This window comes from Setaria viridis, chromosome 8, assembly GCF_005286985.2.
Source record: "Setaria viridis chromosome 8, Setaria_viridis_v4.0, whole genome shotgun sequence".
Lineage (NCBI taxonomy): Eukaryota > Viridiplantae > Streptophyta > Magnoliopsida > Poales > Poaceae > Setaria > Setaria viridis.
In genome coordinates, this window is record NC_048270.2 from 23,209,161 (window position 1) to 23,236,592 (window position 27,432).

General features: G+C 44.8%; 3 protein-coding genes across 5 annotated transcripts; 1 reads left to right on the plus strand and 2 right to left on the minus strand.

The window, feature by feature from the left end:
• The first annotated feature begins 4,300 nt into the window (after nucleotides 1-4,300).
• Nucleotides 4,301-13,963, plus strand: LOC117833938 (uncharacterized). The gene is made up of 2 exons (XM_034713529.2): nucleotides 4,301-12,047; nucleotides 12,136-13,963. The coding sequence occupies exons 1-2, from the start codon at nucleotides 9,227-9,229 to the stop codon at nucleotides 12,537-12,539; spliced, it is 3,225 nt and encodes a 1,074-aa protein (XP_034569420.1). The 5' UTR covers nucleotides 4,301-9,226; the 3' UTR covers nucleotides 12,540-13,963.
• A 5,018-nt stretch (nucleotides 13,964-18,981) lies between these two features.
• Nucleotides 18,982-19,701, minus strand: LOC117834390 (secreted RxLR effector protein 161-like). Its single transcript, XM_034713983.1, has one exon. The coding sequence runs from the start codon at nucleotides 19,699-19,701 to the stop codon at nucleotides 18,982-18,984; it is 720 nt and encodes a 239-aa protein (XP_034569874.1).
• Nucleotides 19,702-22,295: 2,594 nt separating this feature from the next.
• Nucleotides 22,296-27,377, minus strand: LOC117833939 (uncharacterized). Of its 3 annotated transcripts, none has more exons than XM_072295621.1 (3): nucleotides 27,051-27,377; nucleotides 26,437-26,541; nucleotides 22,296-24,762 (listed from the first exon to the last, which is right to left on the minus strand). In XM_072295621.1, exon 3 carries the CDS (start codon nucleotides 23,211-23,213, stop codon nucleotides 22,710-22,712), a length of 504 nt encoding a protein of 167 aa, XP_072151722.1. In that variant the 5' UTR covers nucleotides 23,214-24,762; nucleotides 26,437-26,541; nucleotides 27,051-27,377; the 3' UTR covers nucleotides 22,296-22,709. The 3 variants fall into 3 exon arrangements, with proteins under 3 accessions (XP_072151722.1, XP_072151721.1, XP_072151720.1); XM_072295620.1 differs by having other exon boundaries at nucleotides 26,622-27,377; XM_072295619.1 differs by having other exon boundaries at nucleotides 22,296-26,958; nucleotides 27,051-27,375.
• Nucleotides 27,378-27,432: the final 55 nt, after the last annotated feature.

The window sequence follows — 27,432 nt, forward strand, 5'->3', positions numbered from 1 at the left end:
TCCCGGCCCACAATCGATATGAATATTGACATATTGTGGAAATTTAAGTGGATCAATGGATCATGACAGAAAGACAAACTACCCGGATTCTTGGTTGTACTTTGAAAACGGTAGTAGGAACCGAACTCAAAGAAAGTTCTTTGAAAACGGAAGTGGGAACCAAACTCAAAGAAGAGAGGAAAAAAGCCGCCTGGAAAATAAAGTTGACAGCGGGAAGAAAAGAGCGTTTTGTGTTATCGGAAGACGAAATCTGGCGAGCCAGACCAAAGATATTTTGGCCGAAGTCACCAAGTGACCACGTAGTACATATGGAGCCATGGAACGTAACGAAGTGTGCTAGTAGATGATTCAAATATTTCTTACCTTACCGTATTTACCGTATACTATTATCCTACCAGTCATTTACCTTCAATGACAATAGGAGGCCTTCAATGACAGAGTTAAAGTGATTTATCAAGGTGGTTTCTCAAGTAGTTTTACTTATATGGCAATAGGAGGCCTCATAGTTTGGAATCCACCTCACCAATAGACCTCTTAGGGCCTGTTTGGCAATCACGTGTTAAAGTTTAACACCCGTCACATCGGATGTTTGGATGCTAACTAGGAATATTAAACATAGGCTAATTACAAAACTAATTGCACAGATGGAGTGTAATTCGCGAGACGAATCTATTAAGCCTAATTAGTCCATAATTTGATAATGTGGTGCTACAGTAACCATTTGCTAATGATGGTTTAATTAGGCTTAATAGATTCGTCTCGCGAATTAGCACAGGGTTCTGCAATTAGTTTTATAATTAGCTCATGTTTAGTTCTCTTAATTACCATCCGAATATCCGATGTGACACTGTTAAAGTTTAACACCTCGTATCCAAACACCCCCTTAGTTTGGAATCCAGGCAAACGCGTGACAGTGAATCATCCACCTCTCATGCATTGTTTTTGTTAGAGCAGTCTCAACCCTCCATCTAATATGGTTTCTATATCATTAATTGTCTTACAGCATACTTCCTCCGTCTTGAAATATAAGGCATCCAAGAGATTTTATGACATATTAGCAGAAGTAGCAAAAGACGTATGTACCCCTGAGTTAATGATTTTTTAATAATAATCCACCAATCAGCCACCCTTACCTTGTTAATTATAGAAAGAATTAAATGGCAATCATCCAAATATATCTACAATGTCTTGTATTTGAGAACAAATTTTGAATGCTTAGATGCCTTGTATTACAGGATGGAAAGAGTAAGTTTTTTGACTTATGTAACACGCAACCTGTGCCTAGATGGGGAGAGCACGATACACAGGGCATGCCATCGAACGACTTGCAGACCAAAAAATGGTGCACCCTGGAGGGGCGTCATTCAGGTAAGGCACTAATGGCGTGCCCTAGGGTCCGCAAGGCACCTTAGGATGGCACTAATCATTATAGAGTCGAAGGACGAACAACAAATGAGGGTATCAAAAAACTAAGATAAAGAGGAAAATATAAGAGTTTTAGTCTAAATTAGACTTTTAGCACCAAAATAACTTCGTTTTTGGAAAATATCACTAAAAACTATGAAATCCACACTAATTTGGTTGTGACCCAGTAGTGTGGACCATGAGCGTTGTGTGCGCATATTTAGTACAATCTTGCTAGTTGAGAAAAGTGGAGTCAAGTTATAAACCTTTGTCCTCCAACCATAGCACATTTGTTTGAGTTAACATTTTACGCGAAGTGAGAACATAAGTCTAAATAGGGTGCTATGTGTATGCATGCCCGTCCCTCGGGAGAGCTGCGCATTACCGCTTTGGAGGGCAGAGTGTTCTACAGCAAATCCACGCAATTGCGCATGGGGCTTAGTGTATGGGCATATGTTGCGTGGAGTGTTTGAGCCCGTATGAAGCACACAACGTGGTATATGGCGACAGCACTGGACGTACAGTCGTGCGTTTGAGTGAACATTCCTGGACCTTGCCCAAGTGTGGGTGAGTTGGACTGACGAGAATATCAGATCCTTTGATGGAGGTGTTTGTGACACCTGACCCAATTTAGTTATAGTCAAGTAGTGGCCCATAAACGTTATGTGTGCATATTTAGTACCACCTTTCTAATTGACCAAAAGTGGAGCTAACTTATAAACCTTTAGCCTCTGAACATAGCACTTTTGAATCAAACAAAGCGAGAATCCTGACCATCGAAAAGGTCAAGCTGTGCGGCTTTGGAAAACGAGATGTTACAAAAGTCTCCATCGTGTGAAATACCACCAAAAGAATGACCCTTACCTTAAACTAGCATGGCATCATGTTCGGGTGTTGTCCACGGCTGGCTAGCGCCTACCATGCCTCCCCTGTTTTGCATGTAACATCCCACTTTTAGAGAATTTTAAATTTACGAAAATGTTTTTAGGTATTTTAAATTTATCACGAACCTAATATATTTCTCTTTTATTTATTAGCTGTAAAATACTTAAAACCTTTTCTAATTTATACCCTACATAAGATTATATTATTTATGTGCATCTTGTTTGCCCTAGATCCTAATCTTATCCCAACGCCAACCTTTATTTAAATTCAAATTTAAACAAAATCCCAAATCAGGATTCGGCCCTTTCTTAAATGCATAGTGATACTAAACATACGCACACTGCACTCATAGAACACTAGCTACCGAGCCATATCAAATTTGGACCGCATTCGTGCAGCATTTCACATCCGGCGCACACTAGTCTCATGATGCACGGCACACCTCGCAGGCTTCGATAGGTGAGGTAGCGCGCTCCTGTGGCATGCCATTTTTCTTTCCAATGCCTCACGACATAATTCACCTTTTCAGTTTGTTAAACCCTACTTCCATGAAGGATATCAGTTTTTATAAAACTCAGGCCTTGGAACAAAATGGGACTCTAGTCCAAGTAAATCCTTACTTAGAAATAAATATTTGGGTTCAAAATGCCTTTCTCATATTACAATTAGACGTGGAGACTCACAATTCTGGAAAGGTTTGCTAAAGGTTAGGGAAGATTTTCGGAGTTGCGAAACTTTCAAGATAAAAGATGGGTCACAAATCAAATTTTGGAAAAACACTTCAGTTGGTTCTAAATCACTCAAAAATCAATTTTCTAACATGTAAAATATAGTGTACTATCCTCATGCTACAGTGGCAAATGTTATGAACCAGACACCATGGAATATATCTTTTAAAAGAGCTTTAGTCGAGGATAAACTGACTGCTTGGCATAACCTTATAGCTAAAATAGCTTCCTACCAGCTTTCTGACGTGAGGGATAGTTTTACCTCGGATTTACATAGACATGGTAATTTTACTGTAAGCTCTATGTATCAATATCTCGTAATCTAGGGTACTTCTTTTATTAATAAATTTATATGGAAGCTAAAGATCCCTATGAAAATAAAGATATTTCTTTGGTACCTCCAAGGAGGCATTATTTTAACAAAGGATAAGTTGAACTGGAGCCAAAAATGTTGCTTCTGTTATCGTAATGAAAAAATTAGGCACCTCTTTTTTGATTGTCAACATGTTAAGACAATTTGAAGAGTTGTTAATATAGCTACTAGGTTAATCACCCCACCTAGGTCAATAAATAATATGCTGCAGAATTGGTTAACGGGTATAGAGAATAAGATAAGAAGGTTGATCTATGTGGGGGTTGCTGCTCTTATGTGGATAATTTGGTGTACTCGTAATGATATGGTTTTGAGAAGAAAAAAAAGGTGTAGGTTGTATTCAGGGGAGCTTATTAGCTGCGGTTTTTGTATGTATTGCAACGTGAAGATACTAGGGAAGCAGTCTGGGTGGCAAGCAAAGCGCTGGAAGTCATCGCTTTGGATATCTTCGCTGAGAACAGATGGAGAAGCAATAATAGACTTTGCTTATGATTTCCATGATTTCCGTTAAGACTTTTTTATATTTTGGTGATCAGCTTTGAAGCTGAATTTGCTATAAGAACCGGGTTGTGTGCAGTAGCAAAGGTCAGAGATAATTCAATTTTCTGAAAAGTCCAAGTAAATCCAACAAATTAACTGTGGAGATAAAGTAAGGACATAAAAATGAAAGAAGCTGACAGCGAAACAGCAGCAAACCGTCAAATACAATGTTTGATAGTGAAAGATAAATTAAAAAAACTATTCGTCCCAGAAATTATCGAAGCAGTCTTATGAAATGAGGTCAACCATATGTTTCCCTGTCGTCATAGCTTTGACTGGTCGACGATGGCAAGAAAAATACCTGTCAGATATGGTCAAAAAATACAACAGTGGGTCAAAAAACATACTATGACATGTTGCAATCAACATACGGTCCTTGACTTGCAAGATTGCCAGGGTCTCCTCTGCATACCATGGAAACAATATATATAAAGGAGCTAGAGATGTGCCTTCCCGGCCCAGTGTCCTCTTATCCTTACAAAAGTGTCACAAGAAATTGAGCAACCAGGATGGCGACCCTTTCAAGAAAATCAAGTATGTGATTCATACCTTGCATATTGTGTTTATGCATTCGGTTCTTTTCTTGTGCAAAGCTTCAAAAACCCATGAGTCTGGTCTTGAAACAGTACTGGATCATGCTTTCTGTTGCGTGGAAACACCATTCATTTTGGGATCCGGCAGATATAGGAAAAAAGGAAAACAGATAAAGAGATTCGGGATTTCAAAACTGTAGGATTTTTTGTTTTTCATACTATACAAGGTTATGCTGGATGCTCCAAAAAAATGTTGAAATGGCATGAAAACATAGTATAAAAAGAAAAGATTAAGAAACCAATTGGAGAAGGCTTGGAGAGCAAATGAAATTCCAAATATAATATGTACGAAACAATACAAAATTTATCATGGTAAAAATAGATTTGCACTTCTTGAACAATCCAAATATAGTATAGAATAATATATTTTAACTAACCCAGCAATCAAACATATACCATGGAACAACTCAAAAATTTTATAACAATCTAAACAACCGTGGAGGAGAATATATCATTATAAAAATGTTTATGGACTAAGGGTCTGTTTGGATCCTTTGGTTAAAGTTTAGCTTGTTAAATTTGGATCCTTATAAATTTAGCCGCCTACTGCTCTGCCCACGTGGCTTGCTGGTGTGATGAGAAAGATAAGAAAGAGAAGTTCTTCATTTAGCTGGTGGATCCAAAAACAGCTAGCTAATTTTTAGCGAGCTACTACTTCAGCCAGCTAAACTTTAGTTCCAAATTTTAGCTAGCTAAACTTTAGTTGGGGTGGATCCAAATGGGGCCTAAGTAAACAAAAGATGATATATACTTAAAAATAAATACTTTTTGGAATAATTTGATGTAATAAGTTAAATATATAATAAAAATACTGAAATTCCTAGACAATTAAGTTACAAAATAGTGAAACCACATTATCACATCTTTAAACCCTTGAAAGGATCATACCCAAAAAAGGTATAAAATAATAAATATACAAAAAATTACAAAATACAAGAAAAGCTGCGAAAAAGGTAGTTGACTACATGACTTTAAGGTTGATCTCTCAATTTCTTGGTTGTGATATTGCTTCTGTAAATTAACCGAGGGTCAGTGGGGTGCATGTTTCGCTGTGGCACGTTGTAAGTTCAAACATTTTCCTATCTTAGTACAAAGACACACAACTCTCTTATCTATTTGAGAAAAAAATGTTCATGATAAAGCCAAGGTTTTCAAGAAAAAGGGATAATTCAAGTAAAAATTTAACAAGGTCAAAAAGTAGGCTACTAAGAAAATTTCATGATGTGGTGCAACCTACTTTGATTGGTAGGCTGGATGATGAAGATCCTGGACCAGAAAAGGATGGTGATAGGTGGCCTGATAAACATTTGTAACACCCCAAGCACCACAAAGGCCCATGATGTTACAAAGCGTCCCTCCCACACGCTGGAGTATAAAAACTCGGCAGCATAACCTCATATACAGAGTAAAACATGGAATTAACAAGATAAATGGTGTATAGAGATAAACCATGTACTAGTATTTAATGAGCAATTTAACCAGATAACAATTAACAGAGATCATCCACACTCATTGCTATGAAACCACGAAGAGTCACCGCAAGGTCTACTCTATATTCACTATAGCAAAACAAAGATATCATTATTGTTGTAAAGAAAACATGTGGACAAAGAAGTGATGATGTGCAGCTAATCCCATCCCTTCAAGCAAAGCATCGACTCAAGTACCTGAAAAGATATAGGGGTGTGAAAATAAATCTCAGGAAGCAAACTACTTCAACCAAGTTATTTGAATCACAATGTATTAAGCATCAGTTTAAGAGTCATTATTATAAAACAAGCACCATACAAAATTAGAGTATAACTTCGAGTAGTAAGATAAAAAAATAATCCATAATGTATATGCAAATGGTGCAATGTAATGCATGACTTCACTTCTACCCACACATCCCAAGGAAGAAGGTGAAGGCTGCAACCACATTGTTATATCTCAACGTGCGTTGTTGTAACGGTACTTACCCCACCAATCCGGCTACAATTTTCTTCATATGCATAAACAACATGAGAATGCGAATGCAAGATTGCAATGCATAAACTTCATAAGAGTAAAGCCTCGACTTCAATGTAAAGCCATTTAAGATTTATCTTGCTAGTGTGAGGTATTGAATTTAATTGGAGGCAATTCAAACAACAGTGTTAAAGTATGTAGACCACATCACTATATTTACTTGCCTGCACCGAAGACCAAGAATGTGAGCTAAGCACAATCCGAAGGTGCACCACCTATTCACAAACATAACTCAGCACCAACACAAACACACAAGTATAAATAAACATAATTCAAAGTGTCCCTATGCCTAAACCCAACATTCTCCCAAAACCACACCCAAAAGTAGATATGACAGCAGTGCTATTGTTTCTCTTTTTTTATCTTTTAATCCACATGGCTAAAAATTCCTATCTTGTGCCATCTGAAAGATAACTTTAGAACTTACAAATTTTTCTAGTGATCCATAAATAAAGGAAAAAATCATCAACATAGGCTAATCTTGAAATCAACCTCAAACCGAAAATCTGACAACTGCAGAACAGTCCTAGTAAAACATGTATATATGGAGCTCCAAAACTTATATGAAGATGCCCTTAACCAATCTGGAAAGCTTATGAAATTTCCTACAACTTCTTTAGCCAGCAAAAGATCCAATTCTATCGTTTGGGTTGCCTAAACTTTAGGTGAACAGATTCAGCTCAGAATTACAAGGCTGAAAAACCAACAGAATCAAACTTTAATATCTCTCAGCTCTTAAGTTCAATTGTGGTGTGGTGTTCTTTACGGATATGGAACTTTCTGAAAATCCTCTACAACTCATATATAGGTTTTATATTTTTTTTAAGCCAGTAAGACCACTTAAAATAGCCAGTACTGAAAATGGCGCACATTAACTACGTGCTGAAAACAGCAACGAGGAAAAAACTTTACCCTAGCCCTTAACGGCGTCGAATACCACTACAAGCACGTGCTAGAATATTTGAAACCTTAGGAAAAATATGGATTACAGCAGGGGCATGCCTCACCTAGGGTTTTCCCTTGAAAACAGCAAGGGCAATGGCGACGACAGCGATCCCAACAACGACTTCCAGTTGTTTTCATCTCCCTAGTGAGGAATGTCACGGCAGACCCATCGATTGCACCTAAACTACACCTTACATGGCGGCACCACCATTAATAGCAAGAAAGGAAATCAATTGGGGAAAATAGAGGAAAGGAAGCCCAACCAATTTCCCCACGGCATGGAGGTGCTTGGCTGCGGTTGCCGGTTTTAATCTCCAATCACCAATCATTTCATAGCCCTAGGGGTAGGGAATAGAGGGATGCTCCAATCTTCTTGGGCAGCGGGAAGATGCCAGATGCCCACTCAACCATGTCTTCCTACTGCTACCCATTGCCGGCAGCTACCGCCGCTCCACCCGTCGTACTCTTCCGCCTCCTTCAGCACCGCGCTTGCTAATCTAGCCGGCGCCGCTCCCCAGCGCTGGCTCCCGCAACCCGCTGGCAGCAGTGAACTACCTCACCGCTGCCCCAACCACCTTCTGCCCCACCTCTTCCCCACCAAATCAAACCGAAGCTCACCTACGCCACCTATTGCTTCCATCGGTTGTCTTCCCCCACCTAATCGACGGAGCCCCACAGCCTTGTCTCACCCACCCATAACCCCTATGTCGCTGCCAGGCCTACCACAGGCTCCATCCATCCCTCTAAACCTAGCGAGTCCGAAGGCCAGAGCCCCGTTCACATGTCCCAAAACTTTAGCCCCTAACCCTAACCTATCGGGATGGAGGAGCACTACTTAAGCTGCAAAGCAAGCATGAGGAAGACAAGAGAGGTGGTAGAGCAATAAGGAGAAGGGGTACATATAAGGTGAGGTCCGCCGATAAGCGAGGAAAAGGGTCGGTGGGCGGAGGATGCTTATCGTCTGCATGGGCTGACAACATTTCCAAAGGTATGGAATGTATGTGTAGAGGCGGATTGGCCGCAGACTACCGGTGGCATTGGTCTAGGGGAGGTCGCTACCCTTCACAGCCATAGGACTCTCCCCTGATGGGAAAGGAAGAGAATGGAAAGGAAAACCAAGGGCAATATGGTGAGTTTTTCTTCCAGACATATGGGCCCAACGGCAATTCAACCAATTGGACATCACGGCAGTGGCACTGAGGGTAACAAAAAAGTTGAGTCAGTGGCCCACAAGGCGCCAAAAGATTTTTATTGGCATTTGAGGAATTTTGAATTTTTTATAATAGTATTTGCGGAATTGCCTTGCAAACATAACGAAGGTCACCCGAACTTCCTTCGCATTGCACACAGCAAGCCTGGCCTGGAAGAAGCTCTTAATTATAGCTTCCACCAGTTCAGCATCTTAGGCTCATTTTGCATTGTCTGGGCCGGGCTCACTGTGCTATTCAGCTTACCAAATATCATGATAAGTTCTACCACATGGGCCTTTTTTAGAATGTTGTGCAGGCTACCAAATGCATCCTAAGATAATATTGAAATCTTAAATCACATGGTATTGTGTGCATGCATTGAGCGATTGACCATCTCCATGCTCATAGTCCGGTTACAACTTACAACCCAGCTAACCCGTGGAACCAGCCCTAAATGTATGGACTTCTTGAGCAGTAAACAGGTTGCACAAATTCAACATAACCTCAAGAGAATGCACTTCATTAACATAGAGAAGCTTGTAATTATATGAATAGCTTGATATGTTCACCTCTATTTTTTTGAAACTCATATTTCTCTGTTGTTTCCCGGTGCTGTTGATGTTTCCTGCTCTTCTGTTAATTATGTCGCCACCTGTGCTCAAACAACCATTGGGTTCATCTTTTCAAGCCTCAGCAACAACATTCAACAATATAACTGATGGGGATACCTTGTTGGAATTCAAGGCAAGCTTAAGCAACCACTGGGGTGCCATAGCCTCATGGAACAAAACCAATGAATTCTGCAGGTGGCAGGGTGTCAGTTGCAGCCTTAAGCACAAGCACAGGGTCATTAAACTCAACCTCTCTTCGGAGGGCCTTTCTGGCACAATCGCCCCTTCCATTGGCAATCTAACATTCTTAAGAACTCTAGACCTCAGCTGGAACAATATTCATGGTGAGATACCTTCAACAATTGGCCATCTATCTCTCTTAAGGAATCTCAACCTGTCCAACAACTCATTTCATGGTGAAATACATGCCAATTTGAATAACTGCACCAGTCTTGAAAATATCAATCTTGACTCAAATATGCTTACTGGAGAAATACCAGCTTTTTTAGGAGGTTTATCAAGACTCAGTTCAATACACCTTCAGAGGAACAATTTCAGTGGTTTAATCCCCCCATCACTTGCCAACCTCTCAGCACTGCAACAAATCTATTTTGCCTTCAACAAACTTGAGGGCCCAATACCTAAGGGCCTTGGTAGGCTAAGTGGTCTTGAGTTCGTGCAACTGGCTGCAAATCAGATCTCAGGAACCATCCCTACAACATTTTTCAACCATTCCTCACTAACCCACTTTAGTGTGGCCTTGAACGAGTTGAACGGTAGGTTACCCTCTGATTTGGGCAATCATATCCCAAATGTCCAGTACCTGCTCCTCAGCATGAACCACTTTACAGGAACTCTTCCAGCCTCTCTTGCCAATGCAACAAAGATATATGCTCTAGATGTCTACCTTGACAATTTCACTGGAAGAGTGCCTCCTGAGATTGGAAAGCTTTGCCCAGCCTTGCTCTCTTTCGACACAAATCAGCTCACAGCAACAACTGCACAAGATTGGAAGTTTGTAACGTTCCTGACAAACTGCACACGGCTTCGTGTACTTAAGCTCCAGGACAACAGTCTAGGAGCCATGCTACCGATCTCTATTACAAACCTATCAGCACAACTCCAGAAATTATTTGTTGGAGAAAATGAGATTTATGGAAAGATATCATTTGGCATTAGCAACCTTGCTGGGCTAACTCAGCTGCAGTTCTCCAATAACCGATTCACTGGTGTCTTGCCTGACAGCATCGGAATGCTAAATTCACTGCAAATCTTTGATTTTGATGGTAACCAGTTGACAGGGTTATTGCCATCCTCAATTGGGAACTTGACACAACTACTACATCTACGGACAGATAACAACAAGTTTGAAGGACCTCTTCCAACGAGCCTAAGGAACCTCCAGGAGCTAACTGCAGCAACCTTTACAAACAATAAGTTCACAGGTCCATTGCCAATAGAGATCTTTAACCTATCATCCCTCTCGTTTCTTCTAGATTTGTCAAATAATTATTTTTTTGGTCCTCTTCCACCTGAAGTCGGCAGCCTCACAAAGCTTGCATACTTGTACATCAGCGGGAACAACTTTTCTGGTTGGATACCAGATGCTATCAGCAATTGCCAGAGTTTGGTAGACCTTCGATTGGACACTAACTCCTTCAATGGTAGCATTCCTGCATCTATCAGCAAAATGAAAGGTTTGATGATCTTAACTCTATTCAACAACACGCTCTCAGGTGCAATTCCTCGAGAGTTGGGTCTCATGGATGGATTGGAAGGATTGTATCTTTCACACAATAACTTGTCTGGGCATATACCAGAAAGCATTGAAAACATGACATCGTTGCATAAGTTAGACCTATCCTTCAACCATCTGGATGGGAAAGTTCCATTGCATGGGGTGTTTAGTAATGTCACTGGGTTTTTGTTTGATGGCAATCTGGGGCTCTGTGGTGGTATCTCAGAATTACATTTGCCTCCATGCTTGCCAAATTCCATGGAGCACAGCAAAAGGGAACTTCTCGCCATTTTCAAAGTTATATTACCAATTGCTGGTGTCCTTTTATGCATCAGTTTGGTACTTATTTTCATCTCATTAAAGAATAAACAAAAATCTCAGTCTACAACATTGGCAGAGGCTCATCTGATAGATGACAAATATCCTAGAGTTTCTTATGCTGAATTGGTCCAAGGAACGAATGGCTTCGATACAAACAGTCTGATTGGTAGAGGAAGGTATGGTTCAGTCTATAAGTGCAGTTTACACCTAAAAAATGCAATAACAACAGTTGCCGTGAAGGTTTTTGATCTTCAACAATCTGGTTCTTCCAATAGTTTCATATCTGAATGCGAGGCACTTAATAAGATCCGCCATCGTAACTTGATCAGCATCATAACTTGCTGCTCAAGTTCTGACTTCAACCAAAACGACTTTAAAGCACTTGTGTTTGAGTTTATGCCAAATGGAAGTTTACATAGTTGGTTACATCAAGATGTGCAAGCATCACAGCAGGGGCACGGTTTGACATTGACAGAAAGATTGAATATTGCTGTAGATGTTGCTGATGCACTTGATTATTTGCACAACAATTGCGAGGCACCAATAGTTCACTGTGACTTGAAACCAAGCAACATTCTTCTGAATCAGGAATTGATTGCTCATGTTGGGGACTTCGGCCTTGCAAGAATTCTTTCTAATTCAACGAGTGAGCAACTGATAGACTCAAAGAGCACTATGGGAATCAGAGGAACAATTGGATATGTTGCTCCAGGTAACTATTTTTATTCTGACATTCCACACACTCAAAAAAACAAAATTTTAGTTGCATTTTAAATCATTAATATTGGTCTGCAATGTAGAATATGGGGATGGTGGTCAAGTTTCTAAATGTGGTGATGTATACAGCTTCGGAATTGTCATCCTTGAGTTGTTTACAGGCATGTTGCCTACTAATGACGTGTTCAGAGATGGGTTGACCTTGCAGAAGCATGCTGAGAATGCACTTCCAGGGATGTTAATGAAGATTGTTGATCCTGTCCTACTCACTGTCGAAGAAGCTTTTGAAAGTAATTTGCAGGGTAGAAGAAATGCAATGGAAGACATCAGCATGGTCATGCTGCCTGTCACAAAACTTGCGCTCTCATGCTGCAAGCAGGCACCAATAGAGAGGATGTGCATCAGGGATGCAGCAGCTGAAATGCACAGGATTAGGGATCTCCATGTTAAAAAAAGGAAGACAGAAGGAGAGTTTACCATCAAGTGATGTGTGTTAGGCTAGCCGATGGTTGGCAATATATACGAGATGGCACACATTTTGCTTCTCAAATAATATTGGTTTCCATAGTAATATTTCTCTAAAATATAGAACATGGTCTATTTACAACCATACAAATGACAAGACATGGGCTATCTCAATAATATATCTAATCTAGATCATGGAGCAAAAAATTATATGGATTGGAACATATGGAATTTTATCTTGTTGGGTATAAAAATGAATAAAAATGTTGGGATTGTAGCACCGCTGATATTTGAACAGGAATCAGTGTTTATTTACTTATTGTACTTCCACTTCAACAGGAGGCTACGAAGCCACCTTCTCACCTTCAGTACTGGGAGACCAAGTTGAAATGTGCCTTAGTCTATTTATGATGAGTGATTGACTAGATGATTTGAGGCTTTACTGGTTGAGTCAATATTTCATATGTGCATGTTTATGCTAACGACTAACCGGAGGTGTTGTGTTGTGTTGTGTGCTTTGTGTTGTGGTGTTTGTGTAAAACATAATTGTGCGTTGTGTCTCTTGGCTTGTGACGTGCAAGTGTAGGATACGACGTAGCGGTCGACGGTATGAGGTGAAGGTCAAGCAAAAGGTTCAAGCTGATGTACTAAGGCTGTGAAGGGTGAACACGAGTAGGCTTGGACCGAGAGACTTGAGGAGCTCAGGCGGAGTCATGGGCGATCCACGTGGTGCACAAAAGAGCAAGAGTACACCAGGATGAAGATGGTGTCGGTCAAGTCAAGCGGGACGGAGGCAAGTCGAGTAGGCGGTCCAGGAGTGGGAGCGAAAGACTTTGAGGCGTCGAAGGCTTGGCGGAGGCTGGACACGCGTCAACATCGGTGAATCATGCCTTGCGGGGCATGCGAGAGGGTTTGACCCCAAAATCGGGTGTGAGTCACACCTATAGGGTGTGTAAGAGGGTTGACCGGTTTGACCTCAAAACCAGGGATGAGTCACACCTACGGGGTGTGCAAGAAGGTTTGATCATTTTAGCCTCCAAACCGGGGGGCGAGTCCAGCGCAACTGGACAGCGTCGAGTCGGAGGATGCATGGCACCATCGTGAAGCTTGCGTCGAGATGAAGCGAAGTCGTGAAGGCGCTGGGTCCGTTCGATGTACCGATAAAAAGTTGGACAGTTTTACCCCTATGGGGTACCTAGGGTATTTGAGTTGTACGCTTCATGTAAGGGTATTATGGTCATTTTTTGGATGCCTATGTATATGAGGAGTGGCTGTTGAGGCAGTCACATCTCTGGGATTGTTTGGTGGTGGGCTTCTCATTTTGTTGGTGAGCGCCTTTGGTAGGGAAGAGAGGGAGAGAGATGAAAGAATCTTTTTACCATCTTAGTTTTGATTGTGCTTAACAATGACTTAAAATCAAACATGGTGGAGTAATCCAAAGATCAATTTCGTACCATCTTGTTACTTCTTCTTTGAATCTAAAAATTTATCTTTTTTAAGTTTTTCGGAGGTATTTTTGGGATTTTTTTTTCTTCGTGTTTGGCTTCAAATCCCATAAGATTTGTTGGGAATTTTTGTTGCTACGATCCTTACGAGGAACTTTGGTATGATTCGCCCTCAAATAACTCACGAATTTGACGTGAATTTGAAGTTTTCCCCAAACCGAACTTTGTGAAAGGCGCTTGGTTTTCTCCAAATCCGCGGTGAATAGTTGAGTTTTTCAATATATTTTTCCTGGATCTATTAGCCCTTGAGGAGGTGCTTCTATGGCTCAAGTTTCGTTTCTATCCATGGTGATTTTAGAGAGGATTTTTGATTCAAAGTTGGGAGCTTGTTCTTCGTCTTCTTCCTTTCTATGTTTTGGTTCGTGTGCAGGGGAAGGAGCCGAGCGCGTCGGGCAGCAGCATGCACGCAGCACGCGGTGCGCACGCGCGCTCGCGAGGCGGGCCAGCAGCGACAGCAGCTGGCGGCAGGCCGGTCCACGCCGACGCAGCTGCCGGACCAGGCCGCAGCCGGAGGCAGCCCAGGCTGGATTGCTGCCAGGCTCGCACCGACGGCTGGCCCAGCTCCTTGGCTTGGCCCAGCGCGCACCAGCACTAGCGGACCAGGCCGCCAAGCTCTCCACGCTGCCCATTGCGACGGGCAGGCCGGGCCAGCAGGTTGCGCGAGGCCTTCCAGCACTGTGCATCAGCAGCGCAGCACGCGGCGGCTCAGCAATACCAGCGGTAAGTGCAGGTCGGCCACAACAGGTGAATTAATCTTGAGGGAAACGTCACTTTCATGCTACAGCGATACTACTATTGATTCAATTGTTTAATCTTTGTTTGCTTTGGCTGGTCGGTTGAGTACATTTCCTAGATGAACTTGAGCTCCTGTACGTGACATGTGGCATATTTCTTTGAACAGTGAAGTAAGCTTTACTCTGATGAGTATTTAGCAATTTGTTTAGTTCTTTTCCTGGATGCATGTGGTGGTCGGCAACAAGTTAATCGCTTTTGTCTCTAGCTTAATTAACATGAGATGACTTTGCTGATTGCCTCAGTTTTTAGTAACATGCTTTAGCTACTAGTTGTCACTTGCTAATCATGCTTCTTAATTAATCGATTAATCTTTGCTTCCGTGAGTGCTTAATACTGGTTGTGCTTATTCTCTTGTGCAAACTTTTTAGTACCTCGCTTTATTTTGCTTCTACTATGCTTTGAGCTTTTCTAATGGTTCCTAGGATGAGCTTGTCACGAGTTGACTTGTGTCATCTTGGCGATTACATACGAAGTGAGTTTGGGGTGGCAATCGGGATATAGGCCTTGTTCACGGAGAGAATTTTTAAAGGCTCCCATTCAACACCCCCCCATCAGGTCGCCCCTCCCGGTCCTTCAATTAGCATCAGAGCTTGGTTAAGAATCACATCACCTTAATCGGCTTTGTGATCCACGGGGCGACAAGGTAAAGTGCGTTTTTGCTTGCGGATTTGATTTTCAAGATTTGAGCTTACTTTTGGCTAATTCTAACCGGTGCTTTGAGCTATGGCACCAAGCTCTTCTTCTTGTGTTTCATTGTCCTCAGGTAGGAGGAGTTAGGAGATTGTGTTGGAACTAGAAGTGGAGGCGGTGATGGATCTTCTCGAGAACTACCAGGATGGTGATCTCACGAAGGGCGAGTTCTACCACGGGCTAAGAGACATGAGCCAAGGTACGCTTGCAAAATGCATCATGGTTCTATACAATTGTGTTGATGATTGTGAAGATGAGAATGAGAGAAACATAGAGCTTTGTGATGCTTTGAGTAGGAAGAATAAGATGAAATGTTCTCTTGCTAGGTTGAAATGTGGAATTGCTCATTGAAAGTCACGTGCTTTAAATCATTACAATTCTTGTGATGCCTTGCTTAGAAAGAATGATGAACTGAACTCTTCTCTGATTGCTTGAAATCTGAAAATGACTTGTTGAAATTCAATGCCTCTATGCCATGTAATTCTTGTGTAGTTTTAAATAATGATCTTGATAAGGCTAGAGATGAAATTGCTTTGTTGAGGTCAAATGCTTCTTTACCATGTGTTTCATGTGAGTCTTTACTTGCTGAAATTAATGAACTGAAATTGACTCACACCACATGTTTAGATGAACTTGAGCATGCTAAGGCTGAAATTTGTGAGATGAAGTCTATGCCTTGTAGCATGTGCTCTTTGATTCTTGACGATGATGCTTGCCTTCTTGTGATAATCATGATGTCGTGCTTAATGTGAATGATGATGTTTGTTCATGCAGTCGTATTTGCACATCATGCATTGAATTGGAAAGTGAAGTTTTAGCTTTGAAGCAAATGCGCGATGATATGAGCACCAAGTTGGTTAAGCACAATAAGATGAGTGCCAACCTTGAAAAAGAAAATAAACTCTTGCGAACCACATATGCTAAGTGCATTGAGAAGAAAATGGATAATTTGAGAAATTCTCCATGTGGTACTTGTGATCACCTCAAATATGAAAATAAGGTTTTGATCACAAGATGCAAGAGTCTTAGTGCTAAATCTTTTGATTCTCGCAATTTTTGTCACTCCGATGTTGGTGCTTCCAAAATTGCTTCTTCCCGATTGGAGTTAGATTCTTGTGTTGAGTGTGAGTCTTTGGACGATACAACTTGTGCTAGTGCTTTGGATAGCTCTTCTATAGCTATTCCTAAGCTTGTTGCTTCTTCCAGTATTATCCAAAATGATTCAAGTAGCAAGGGTGCTTCTCACTTTTTTGGAACTCATACTCCCAAACCGAAGTTCCATTGCACCTTTTGTAAGAAAGATGAGCATACCGTTGAGTTTTGTTTTTGCCGTGTCAAGCACGAATGACGTGTGCATGCCAAAGCTTTTAGGAAGGTGCGTAGCCTTTCCTATAGCACGTGTGATCCTAATGTGGGCACCAAGTTGAATGGTGTTATTGATGCTTCTTACTGTAAGTCCCAAGGGACATCTCACTTGAATGAGAATGGTGATATGTCCTCTTGGACCGTGCCTCCAAATAAGCCTTTGTACAATTGCTCTTATTGTGAGAAAGATGGGCATCAAGAGAGCTTTTGCTATCGCCGTGCAAGACAAATGCGGCGAGCTCGTGCTTCTAAGCTTTTGGTTGTTCATAGCCCTTCTCATGGCATGAACACTTGTGAGTCTAGTAAGAAGCCACATTTCATTGATGGGTTTATGACTCCTTTTCTTATGACTTAGGTCATGCTCGTGGACATGCTTCTAGTTCTTCTTGTGTTGATCCATGACATACTTCTCATGGTGCTATTGTTGATTCTTCTCCTGAGACCTCGATGGATCATTGCCTTTTTGCTAGTGGTAGCACTCGTTCTTCTTTTCGAATTGCTCTTTCGAGGCATGGTTCCAAGAGTGTTACTAAACCATCTCATTTGAACTGGCATTTGCATCATGCTAACCCACATGATAAGTTGAGTGCTTTTACTCATGTGACCAAGTTTTGAATTCCCAAGGATATACTTGCTAACCCTTTGGGATCCAAGATTCAGTCTTCTTTGTCCCCTGATGTGTAGGTACGGGGATGTGGGTGGAGAACATGAGATGACTTTGTTGATTGCTTAGTTTTTAGTTGATCACTGTAACATGCTTTAGCTACCGGTTCAGTAGTTGTCACTTGCTAATCATGCTTGCTTCTTAATTAATCAACTAATCTTTGCATGCTTAGTTTGTGAGTGCTTAATAGTGGTTGTGCTTATTCTCTTGTGCGTGCTTATTGTCTTGTGCAAGCTTTTCAGTGTCTCGCTTTGTTTTGCTTTCCGCTACTCTTTGAGCCTTTCTAATCGTTCCTAGGGTGAGCTTGTCACGAGTTGACTTGTGTCATCTTAGCGATTAGACGCAAGGTGTGTTTGGGGTGGCAATCGGGATATAGGCCTTGTTCTTGGAGAGAATTTTAAAAGCTCACACTCACCCCCTCTGGTCGCCCATCCCAGTCGTCTTCAACTCCCTTCCTCAATATAGTCCTACTTTGTCCTTTCCTGATTCTGAAGAATGGACATCCAGTTAGCGTTAAGAAGCAAAGGGGACGGAGTAAAGATGTTTTCAGCAATAGCAGTGGGTCCTTTTTCATGTTAGGGGATGTGAATGTATGTTAATGACAGGAACAAATGGCTTCGATACAAACAATTTGGTTGGTAAATGATGGTATGATCGTGTGTCTTTAGAATCGTATGGAGTTGTTGTTGATAGTGTCTTTCTGTTGTGCCTCTTCTGCCTTCGTTGTATGTCTAGCATTGTGCTCCGTAGTCCCTACTTCCTTTGAATTCTATGGATTTGCCACACCTTTATTGAGAAGTTTCAGGTTAGCTTCGCGCCTACTCTACTAGTTTTGAACAAAAAAAAAGTAATGTTGGGAAATAATGTGGTACTGATGCTATTGTAATACAAGTACACATTTATTCAATGACAGTTCCTACTCATTGTACTGCTTTAAAAGGAGGTTAACATGCCATCATCTTCACCTTGAGCAGTTTCTTCGGTTCTTTGTCAAAAATATCCGGAATAGCAACGTCCGTACGTCGCCGGCGAGCTCCTGCAGCACACACACACCAACTCATGCGATGCAACTGAACGCCCAGAAAAAAGGATTCAGTTTCGGTGCTGCATGAACTAGCAGCGTTTTTTGGACTCTATTCTCTTATAAAGCAACACAAAATTACAAACTAAAGACTCGGTCCTCAAGCCAAGAGATACGTGCCACCACCCCTTCACGATGCCTGCCATCCCAAGCACCAGGATCATGGCCCACCTAAGACGTGCTCTCGTGTGAACGTGCACACGTCAGAGCTCTGCATGCGCACAGCTAACTACCTCAGCCATGCGCTCTAACAAACTGAGCTGAAAAACAGCTAACGTGCACAAGGCTTATTCAACAAATCTCCTCCTAAGACTTGTGCACTGAACTACTTACAAATACAGAGGCCAATCTTGGCGCAGAGCTCCTAGAACTTTGTCTTGCAGAGTGGTTTTGTGAGTACATCTCCAAGCTGCTCATCAGTCCTAATGAACTTCACCTCGATGTGCCCATTTTGTGCATAATCTCGGATTAAATGAAACCTTGTATCAATATGCTTGCTCCGATCATGATGCACAGGATTTTTGACTAGAGAGATTGTGGACTTGTTGTCCACCCTAAGCACAGGCCTGCTCACAACTGTATTCAGAATTTCAGCTAGCAGCCTTGCCATCCAAACAGCTTGACAGGCAGCTGTTGCAGCAGCAATGTATTCAGCTTCACAACTTGACAGTGCCACAACCTTTTGCTTTGCTGACTGCCAACTAATTGGACTGTCTCCAAGGAAGAAAATGACTTTAGAAGTGCTTTTCCTGCTATCAACATCCCCAGCCGGATCACTATCACTGAAGCCTAGAAGTAAAGTCTCATCTCCCTTCTTCCTTGCATACTTGAGCCCCAAATCACTAGTCCAAGCAATGTATCTCAGAATGTGTTTCACTACTGCTAGATGCTCCTCATGAGGCTCCTCCATGAATCTGCTCACATACCCAACTGAGAAAGCCAAATCAGGTCGAGTATTTACCACATATCTCAAACTTCTAACCAGGCTCCTGTATTCAGTAGCATCAACTCGAGGGCTTTCACTCTTCTGACTCAGCTTCAGCTTTGCCTGCATAGGCACTTCACATGGATCGCACTCCTCCATGCCCGCCTTCTCAAGAATCTTTCTAGCATAACTTCTTTGACACAGAGTGATTCCCTCTACACTTTGCTTCACCTCAATACCCAAGTAATAATTGAGTAATCCTAGATCACTCATCTTAAAGATTTTTGCCATATGTGCCTTGAACTTCTTGATGCTGCTACAGCTAGTCCTTGTAATTATCAGATCATCCACATAGACTCCTACCACCAGCCTCTCAATCCCCACACTACGGCAGTAAATAGCATGGTCTGATGGACATTTTTTAAATCCCAGAACACCCAGTTTCTCATCTAACTTTTGATTCCAGGCACGAGGAGCTTGATGTAAACCATACGGACCTTTATGTAGTTTGAATACCTTGTGTTCTTGGCCGGACTGAGCAAAACCCGGTGCCTACTCCACAAACGCTTCCTCCTGAAGGTCGTTGTTCAAGAATGCGATCTTGACATCCATGTGGTGGACTTCCCACCCTTCATGTGCCGCCAAAGCCAGCAGCAACCTCACAGCTTCCATTCTTGCCACTGGAGCAAATACTTCATCATAGTCAATACCTTGGCGCTGCGTGTACCCCTTGACGATGAGCCACGCCTTGTGCTTGATCACCGCGCCATGCTCATCCCTCTTCACCTTAAACACCCACTTGAGGCCTATGGCACACTGGCCTTCAGGCAGCTCAGTGAGGGTCTAGGTGCCATTCTCTTCAATTGACTGCAACTCCTCCTCCATCGCCCGACGCCAGCATGCCTCCTTCTTCACCTGAACCAGGGATGCGGGCTCCTCCGCGCTCACAGCCAGTAGCTCGCCATTGCCCAGATCGTGCACAACATAACCTGGCTGCGATCCGAGCCCCACGACATCATCTACTGTCCAAAAACGCAGCGGTGCATCCTCGTTGTGGTCAGCATCCAGCTCCTCGTCGAAGTCTTGTGGAGGGGAGACGAACTGAACACCAACTGGAGTTGTTACTGGCATACCACTGGAGTTGCCCTGCCAAGCTGATGTAGAGGCAGGGGGTGTTGACGGCGTTCCTAGCTCTAGCGCGTCCTCCTGACAACCGTGGATGAGGCTTGTGTACTCCACGGTGAAGATGTCATCACCATGTGCCACCGCAGCATCTTCCTCCACGCCATCAGACTAGTTCCACTGGACCTCCTCGTCGAACACCACATCCCTTGTCACGTGCACATGGCGTGTCACGGGGTCATAGGCTCGGAACGCCTTGGTGCCACGCTCGTAGCTGACAAAGATCATCTTGCGCCTATGTTCTTCAAGCTTCTGGAGATGTGGCTTCGTGTTCCACACATAGACGATGTAGCCAAAGATCTTCAGGTGGTGGACCGCCGGCTTATTCCCGTGCCATGCCTCGAACGGAGTCATCCCCTTGACACTCTTCGTCGGGCACCGGTTCAAAATGTACACGGTAGTGTTCACCGCCTCTCCCCAAAACCAGCCCGGTAGTCCCTTCGCTGCGGGTTGTGGCCACCACCGTCCCATTTCAGCGCTCGACGACACCATTTTGCTGCGGGCTGTACGGGGCGGTGAGTTGACGGCGAACTCATTCTGTTGCACAATACTCCCCGAACTTGATTGAGGTGAATTCACCTCCTCGATCAGTCCGGAGCGACCCCAATTTTAGCCTGGACTCGCCTTCCACCCTCACCTTGATGTCCTTGATTGCCTCTGCAGCTCAATCTTTCAATGGCAGCGCCGCCACCCACATGTACCGGCTGCGATCATCCATGAGCAGCAAGAAGTACCGGTTGCCGCTCGGAGTTGCAGGTGTGATGGGGCCGCACAGATCGCCGTGCACCAGCTCCAGAACGTGCTGTGCACGGTACTCTGCTTGCTTCGGGAATGAACTGCGCTTCTGCTTCCCAACCAGGCACGCCTCGCACAGCTGGTCCACCTGCTCCACTGCCGGCAGCCCACGCACCAGCTCCTCCCGAGCCATCTTGCGCAGCGCGGCCATGTTGATGTGGCCCAGCTGCGCGTGCCAGCGCCAAGCGTCCTCCTTGCCGCGCGCCGCCAGGCAGACCGGCTATGCAATGTTGATGTCAAGCACACACAGCCGGTTTGCCCCGCGCGCAACCTTCGCCAGGAGCCGCCCGCTGCGCTCCCGGATCTTCATCACGCCATCGTCGATGTTGATCTTGTAGCCCACCTCGTCGAGCTGGCCAATACTGACGATGTTCGTTGTGAGCTTGGGGATGTAGTAGACGTTGATGAAGGATCTGTGCTCGCCATTCTTGCACGCGAACAGGATGGTGCCGCAGCCCTCAATCTGTCGTGTCCAGCTTCGCGAACGCTGCCCGGGACCCCAACATGTGATTCGTGGCCCCGGTGTCAAGCACCCACGACTTGGCATCGTGGTTCTCCTCCTCCGCTCCGAGCTGCATGAAGACCTTCTGCTCCCATAGTTTCACTGAGCCATCAGGGAGCCTTGAGGGCACCTGGCCGTGGTAGGCTCCGGCAGCCGCAGGCTCCTGGGCAAGATGGAGCCTGGCTGCTGTAGGAGCCTGGCTGCAGGAGAGCCCAGTCGTGGGGGGGTGCCTGGCCGCGAGATAGCCCGGTCGCGGGGGGGGGGGGGGGGGGGCCTGGCCGCTGGAGGCCCCCGCTTGTGCTGCCCTCACTGGTGGTGGAAGCCACACCGCTGTCGGAGTAGTTGCACGAGATCCAGTCCGGGACGCTGGTGGTGGCGGCGTTGACTCGCGACGTGAAGACAAAGACGACGGGGAATTTTTCTGCTCCCTCACGCACGCCCACAACAATAGCAAGGAAGCCTCCTCCTCTTGAACGACATGGGCCTCCTATTCCTTGGCCTGGAGGGACATTCCCGAGCCCAGTGCCCATTCTTTCCACACCGCGGCACTGGTCCTTACCGAGGTTGGCCGACCCAGAGGATGACGATGATCCCCCGTCGTTGTTGCGTCCACGCCCGTGCCCGCGCTACTTCCGCTTGCGCAGCCGCGCCCCTGTTTCTTTGCCTCCCGCCGCTTCTACCTCGCGTCCTACTCCTCCTTCATCAGGTACAGCTTCCCATCGAGCTGCATCTGCGGCGGTGGTGGTTCGAACGCCTCCTCCGCAGCCTTCAGGTGCCATGTCAACTCATCGACGGTGAGGGTTGTCGGGTCGAGCAGGGTCTGGATTGCTAGAATAATCTGCTTGAAACACGCCGGCATGCTGCGGAGCATCTTCTCAACGATCTTCACCTGCTCCACGGGTTCACCGAGTGTCGAGAGATTGGCCGTCATGCCATTTAGATGAAGCGCGTAATCTTCCACCGACTCGGTCTCCTTGCACGTCACCAAATAAAATTGGTGACGCAGCTGCTGCGCCGTGGATTTCTTTACCCGATCATCGCCAATGCACATGGTGGTGATGGCATCCCACGCCTGCTTCACTGTGTCCTTCTTGGCAATCGTGGCCACCATCTCCGTAGGAATGGCACTGCAAATGGCGTCCAGCGCCGTCATGTCCTCCATTAGGTCGACGCCGCCAACGTCGACCGCCATCCAGAGCCCTCACGCCTTCAGTTTGACCTTTATGAGCAACGCCCAGCCGGAGTAGTTGTTCTTGGTGAGGGCGGAGTAGCTAGTCCTGCCGCCCAACTCACGGACCACCCGCTGGACGATGACGCCGTCCTTGGTGCCGCTCGACCCGTCGCCCTTGTTTGTCGACGGCGGTGGTGTAGGCCCCATCATCAGCGCGTACCTCGCCGCGATCGATTCCTGGCTCGCAACCGGCTCTGATGCCACTTGTCAGAAATCTCCGGAATAGCAACGTCCGTACATCGCCAGTGAGCTCCTGTAGCACACACACACCAACTCACGCGATGTAACTGAACGCCCAGAAAAAAGGATTCAGTTTCGATACTGCATGAACTAGCAGCGTTTTTTGGACTCTATTCTCTTATAAAGCAACACAGAGTTACAAACTAAAAACTCGATCCTCAAGCCGAGAGATACGCGCCACCACCCCTTCACGATGCCTATCATCCCAAGCACCAGGATCATGGCCTGCCTAAGACGTGCTCTCGTGTGAACGTGCACACGCCAGAACTCTGCATGCGCACAGCTAACTACCTCAGCCATGCGCTCTAACAAACTGAGCTGAAAAACAGCTAACATGCACAAGGCTTATTCAACATTCTCTTCTCAATACATTACAGCTACGTTTTCCGCCTGTTTCTGGAGAATGGGACATACAGTTAATAAGCAGAGAATAGCATAAACATGAAATGGAAGGTGGCGCACATGATCCCGCGACTAGAAACCCATTTTATTTCAGGTACGCACATAATATTTAGATATTTAGATGGAAGCACACTTAGATGAGAAGGTGTGGAAAATCACGGCTCGTATTCAATCAGATTGGTCGTCACAGCCTTACAAAGTTACAGGCAACCAAATCATGGCATCTAAATCCCCTGAAACCACATGTCAATTTCTACCACACTTTAGTCTCGCATAGACCCAAATGCCACGCGGAGTAATCAGTTGGAAACCTTGAGGAAAGAAGCGAAGAAATTTTACCGTTCCGTGCGAATAGCAACGGATTAGATGCTTTGAGCTGGGGTTGTGGTGGCCCGGCGGCTGGGAGAGCGAGTGGGTGGGGTGGTTGGTACCTAAGGGCACAGGCGGTTTACCCAGAGGGCAGGAGGCGGTTTACCCAGAGGGCAGGACACGACCGGCGAGTAGCACGGCTGTGAAGTTGTTGGGCGCTCGCTGAAACCGCCTGACGTGGGGCCCTCACGGGCTGGGACTTGGGACGGACATCGGAGGTTCTATTTTTTAAAATTCTTTTTCTTATTACAGTAAAAAAAAGTACATTTCACTGCATCTGAAATAAAATCAAGTGAAATACACGAAGGGATCATAGATATGTAAGCATCCCAAATCCTCCGCAGGTGCCATGCAGTCTCCAATGCAAATGCTACGTCGCCATCCTATCAGCTTGGCTCAAAGTTTGTTTTGTGCAGTGTGATGCCAAGATCAGACCATTGGAATAAGTAGAGGCCGTTCAGAAGCTTATACCGTCTTCAGCTTTACCACCTGTTTTGTGCTAAACAAAGCACTGTAATGTAATATAAATGTTGTTTCGCAAACCGAAGCGAAAAAAAACATGTGTGGTGCAATCGTGCCACCGTGGTCCTGGTCGAACCCCTAAACGTGGCTCGGCTGGAACTTTTTTTCTCAAATTAAGCGCCTCATGGCTTCTGTCACAAGAGTGGTGACAGTGTGATTCCGCGTCGATGTAATTGAGTTTGCCTTGTAATTTATTAAGGTGTTTAGTTTGGGCCTTGGGCCGTGAGCCTATGAGCGTTCAACAGGTCAAGTCGGCCCAGCATGTACTCCGAGGCCATTCTCAATGCAAATATCACATGAGTTTCGTTCTCATTAAATGGCATGCCACGTAGGTAAAAGTGATGACATGGCATGGAATTTAAGAAGAAAGAGAAGAATTGAGTTTCATGGGAATGAAACTAGGTGTACACGATTACCTAGAGCCATGAAACTGGAATGAAACTCCATGGAGAGGATTTGAGTTTCATCTCCACACATGCATCAACTCCCATTGGTCACTTGGATGAAAGATTTAAATGATACACTAACATATGAAATTGTGAAATGAAACTTTGCATTGAGAGACTTAGTTTCATTTATCAAGTCACTGATTGTTAGATGACGTGACACTTTTGGAAATCACGTAACGAAACCTTGCACTGAGAATGACCTCACAGTCAATTGGCTTGACATGGAAGAAAGAAATGAAATGAACCAGTGGTAAGAGCTGGGAGGAGAGGGGTGGTGCAGATGAATAAGGGACTCGGGCACCCTTTTATAGGCCAAGAGAGGGAGCCGGAGAGGTCGACATCGTGAAGCTCAGTGCTCCGTGGTGGGTTTTAATGGCTGATATGGGTGGGGCGGCATGGTCTTGGAGGCGTTTTTGGGTGGGGAGTGGAGGGGAGCGGGCGTCTCATGCTAGTGGCAAACCGGCAGGGAGGTGGGGGAGGCTTGGCCGAGCTTGAGCGTGAGGCGTGAGCCCGAGCTTGTACGATAAGAGAGATTAGGGTGCCTGGGGATTGAAGAAGGTGCCGAGAGGCGGGATCTGCATGAAGTGAGAGAAATAGGGTTTAACAGCCTACAGATTTTTTATAAATGCTCCAGGTAACTCAAATATGTGTGTTAGATCACTCATGTTTATCCACGAAATGCAGAATATGGGGAAGGTGGTCCAGTTTCTCCATGTGGGGATGTATACAGCTTCGGAATCGTCGTCCTTGAGCTGTTTCAGATGGGTTGACCTTGCAGAGGTATGCCGAGAATGCAATTCCAGGGATGCTACTGTCTACTGAACATTGTTGACCCAGTCCTACTACCCAAACAAGCTTATGCAACCAATATGCAGGGTCAAGGAAATGGAATGGAAGACACCAGCAAGGTCATGTTGTCGATCATGATACTTGAGCTGGCACTAGCAGAGCGGATATGCGTCAGGGATGCAGCAGTTGAGATGCATAGCATAGATACGGGATCTCCATGTTAGAAGAGGGCAAAAGGAAGGAGAAGTTATCATGAAGTGATACGTGTTACGCTAGCTGATGGTTACCAGTAGTGATCTTTCTCTATAATGTGTGCGCATTGCAACATATGAAATTTTATCTTTGTTGGGTATGCGAAGTAATCACATATGATATTGTGGACAGATGCTTGCACATTAATCAGTGGTACTTACTCACTATACTGCTGTGCCCTCCAGGAGAAGGTTATGATGCCACCATCTCACTTTGAGTCTTGTCTCTGGCTCCCCTCTTTACCCCTACTCTGTTTTCATCTGTTTCTGAAGAAAGGGACTGTGTAAACAGGCAGAGGAGGGGAGAGACCAAAAATGAGAAACGGGAGGTGGCGCAAATGACAAACCAGACAGCTAGCAGCCAATTTGCTAGCTTCACATGCTATCGCACTTGAAATTTGCGAAAACTGAAGCACCCGGGCGAACTGCCGAATTTTCGCACCTACTGGACCTCCTAGAGCTCCGGCTCATTTCTAAAATGAGGAGTCGGAGGAGCTGCTTTTTTTTTTCTCCGACTTCTCCATGTAAAACAGCTTCAGCTTCTCAAGTGCTTCAGTGGTGAAGCCGTTTTTGACTGACTGTTTGGAACGGTTTCAGCTGAAGCCGCAACATAAGCCGGAGCTGGAGCCCTACCATTCCTCTAGATCCCCTAAAACCATACGGCTTCTGCTACCGCCGTTCAATCTTGCAAACAAATCGTAGCACGGGGAGTAGTCCTATCAAAACCTTGAGGTGAGTAGCGTAGAGATTTACCGGGACAGATTTGGCGCGCGTACCTGCGGATCAGATGCCCAGCGCTCCCGCTGGCGCGGCGGCAGCCACGGATCTGGGGTGGCGCCGGCCCGGCGCCTGCTTCTTTGGAGAGAGGCCGCGGGAGCGAGTGGGTGGGGGTGGCCGGCACGAGTCGGCGCAGGAGGCAGGATGCGAGGAGCTCAGCCGCGGGATGGCGGTGGCACTCCAAGCGGCCGGCGGCTGACGGCGAACTCTTCCGGCCCAGGATTTGGGGCTGTGGGCGGCGCCGTCGGATGAGGAATTAACCATGGCGATCGAGCACATCGGAGACAATACGCACAGTTGCATTTTCTGCCTTTTCAAAATTTCTTCTTTTCTTATTCTTATATAGAAACACACTTGCAGTTCCGTCGTGCATCTTCTGCT

What these genes read in the sequence shown, in the direction of transcription:
- LOC117833938 (XM_034713529.2), top strand. Translation starts at nt 9,227, where the DNA reads ATGTTCACCTCTATTTTTTTGAAACTCATATTTCTCTGTTGTTTCCCG. An exon ending in AATTGGATATGTTGCTCCAG is followed by an intron (nt 12,048 to 12,135) that starts GTAACTATTTTT and finishes TCTGCAATGTAG; the next exon opens with AATATGGGGATGGTGGTCAA.
- LOC117834390 (XM_034713983.1), bottom strand. Translation starts at nt 19,701, where the DNA reads ATGGAGGAGTGCGATCCATGTGAAGTGCCTATGCAGGCAAAGCTGAAG.
- LOC117833939 (XM_072295621.1), bottom strand. Translation starts at nt 23,213, where the DNA reads ATGGCGGTCGACGTTGGCGGCGTCGACCTAATGGAGGACATGACGGCG.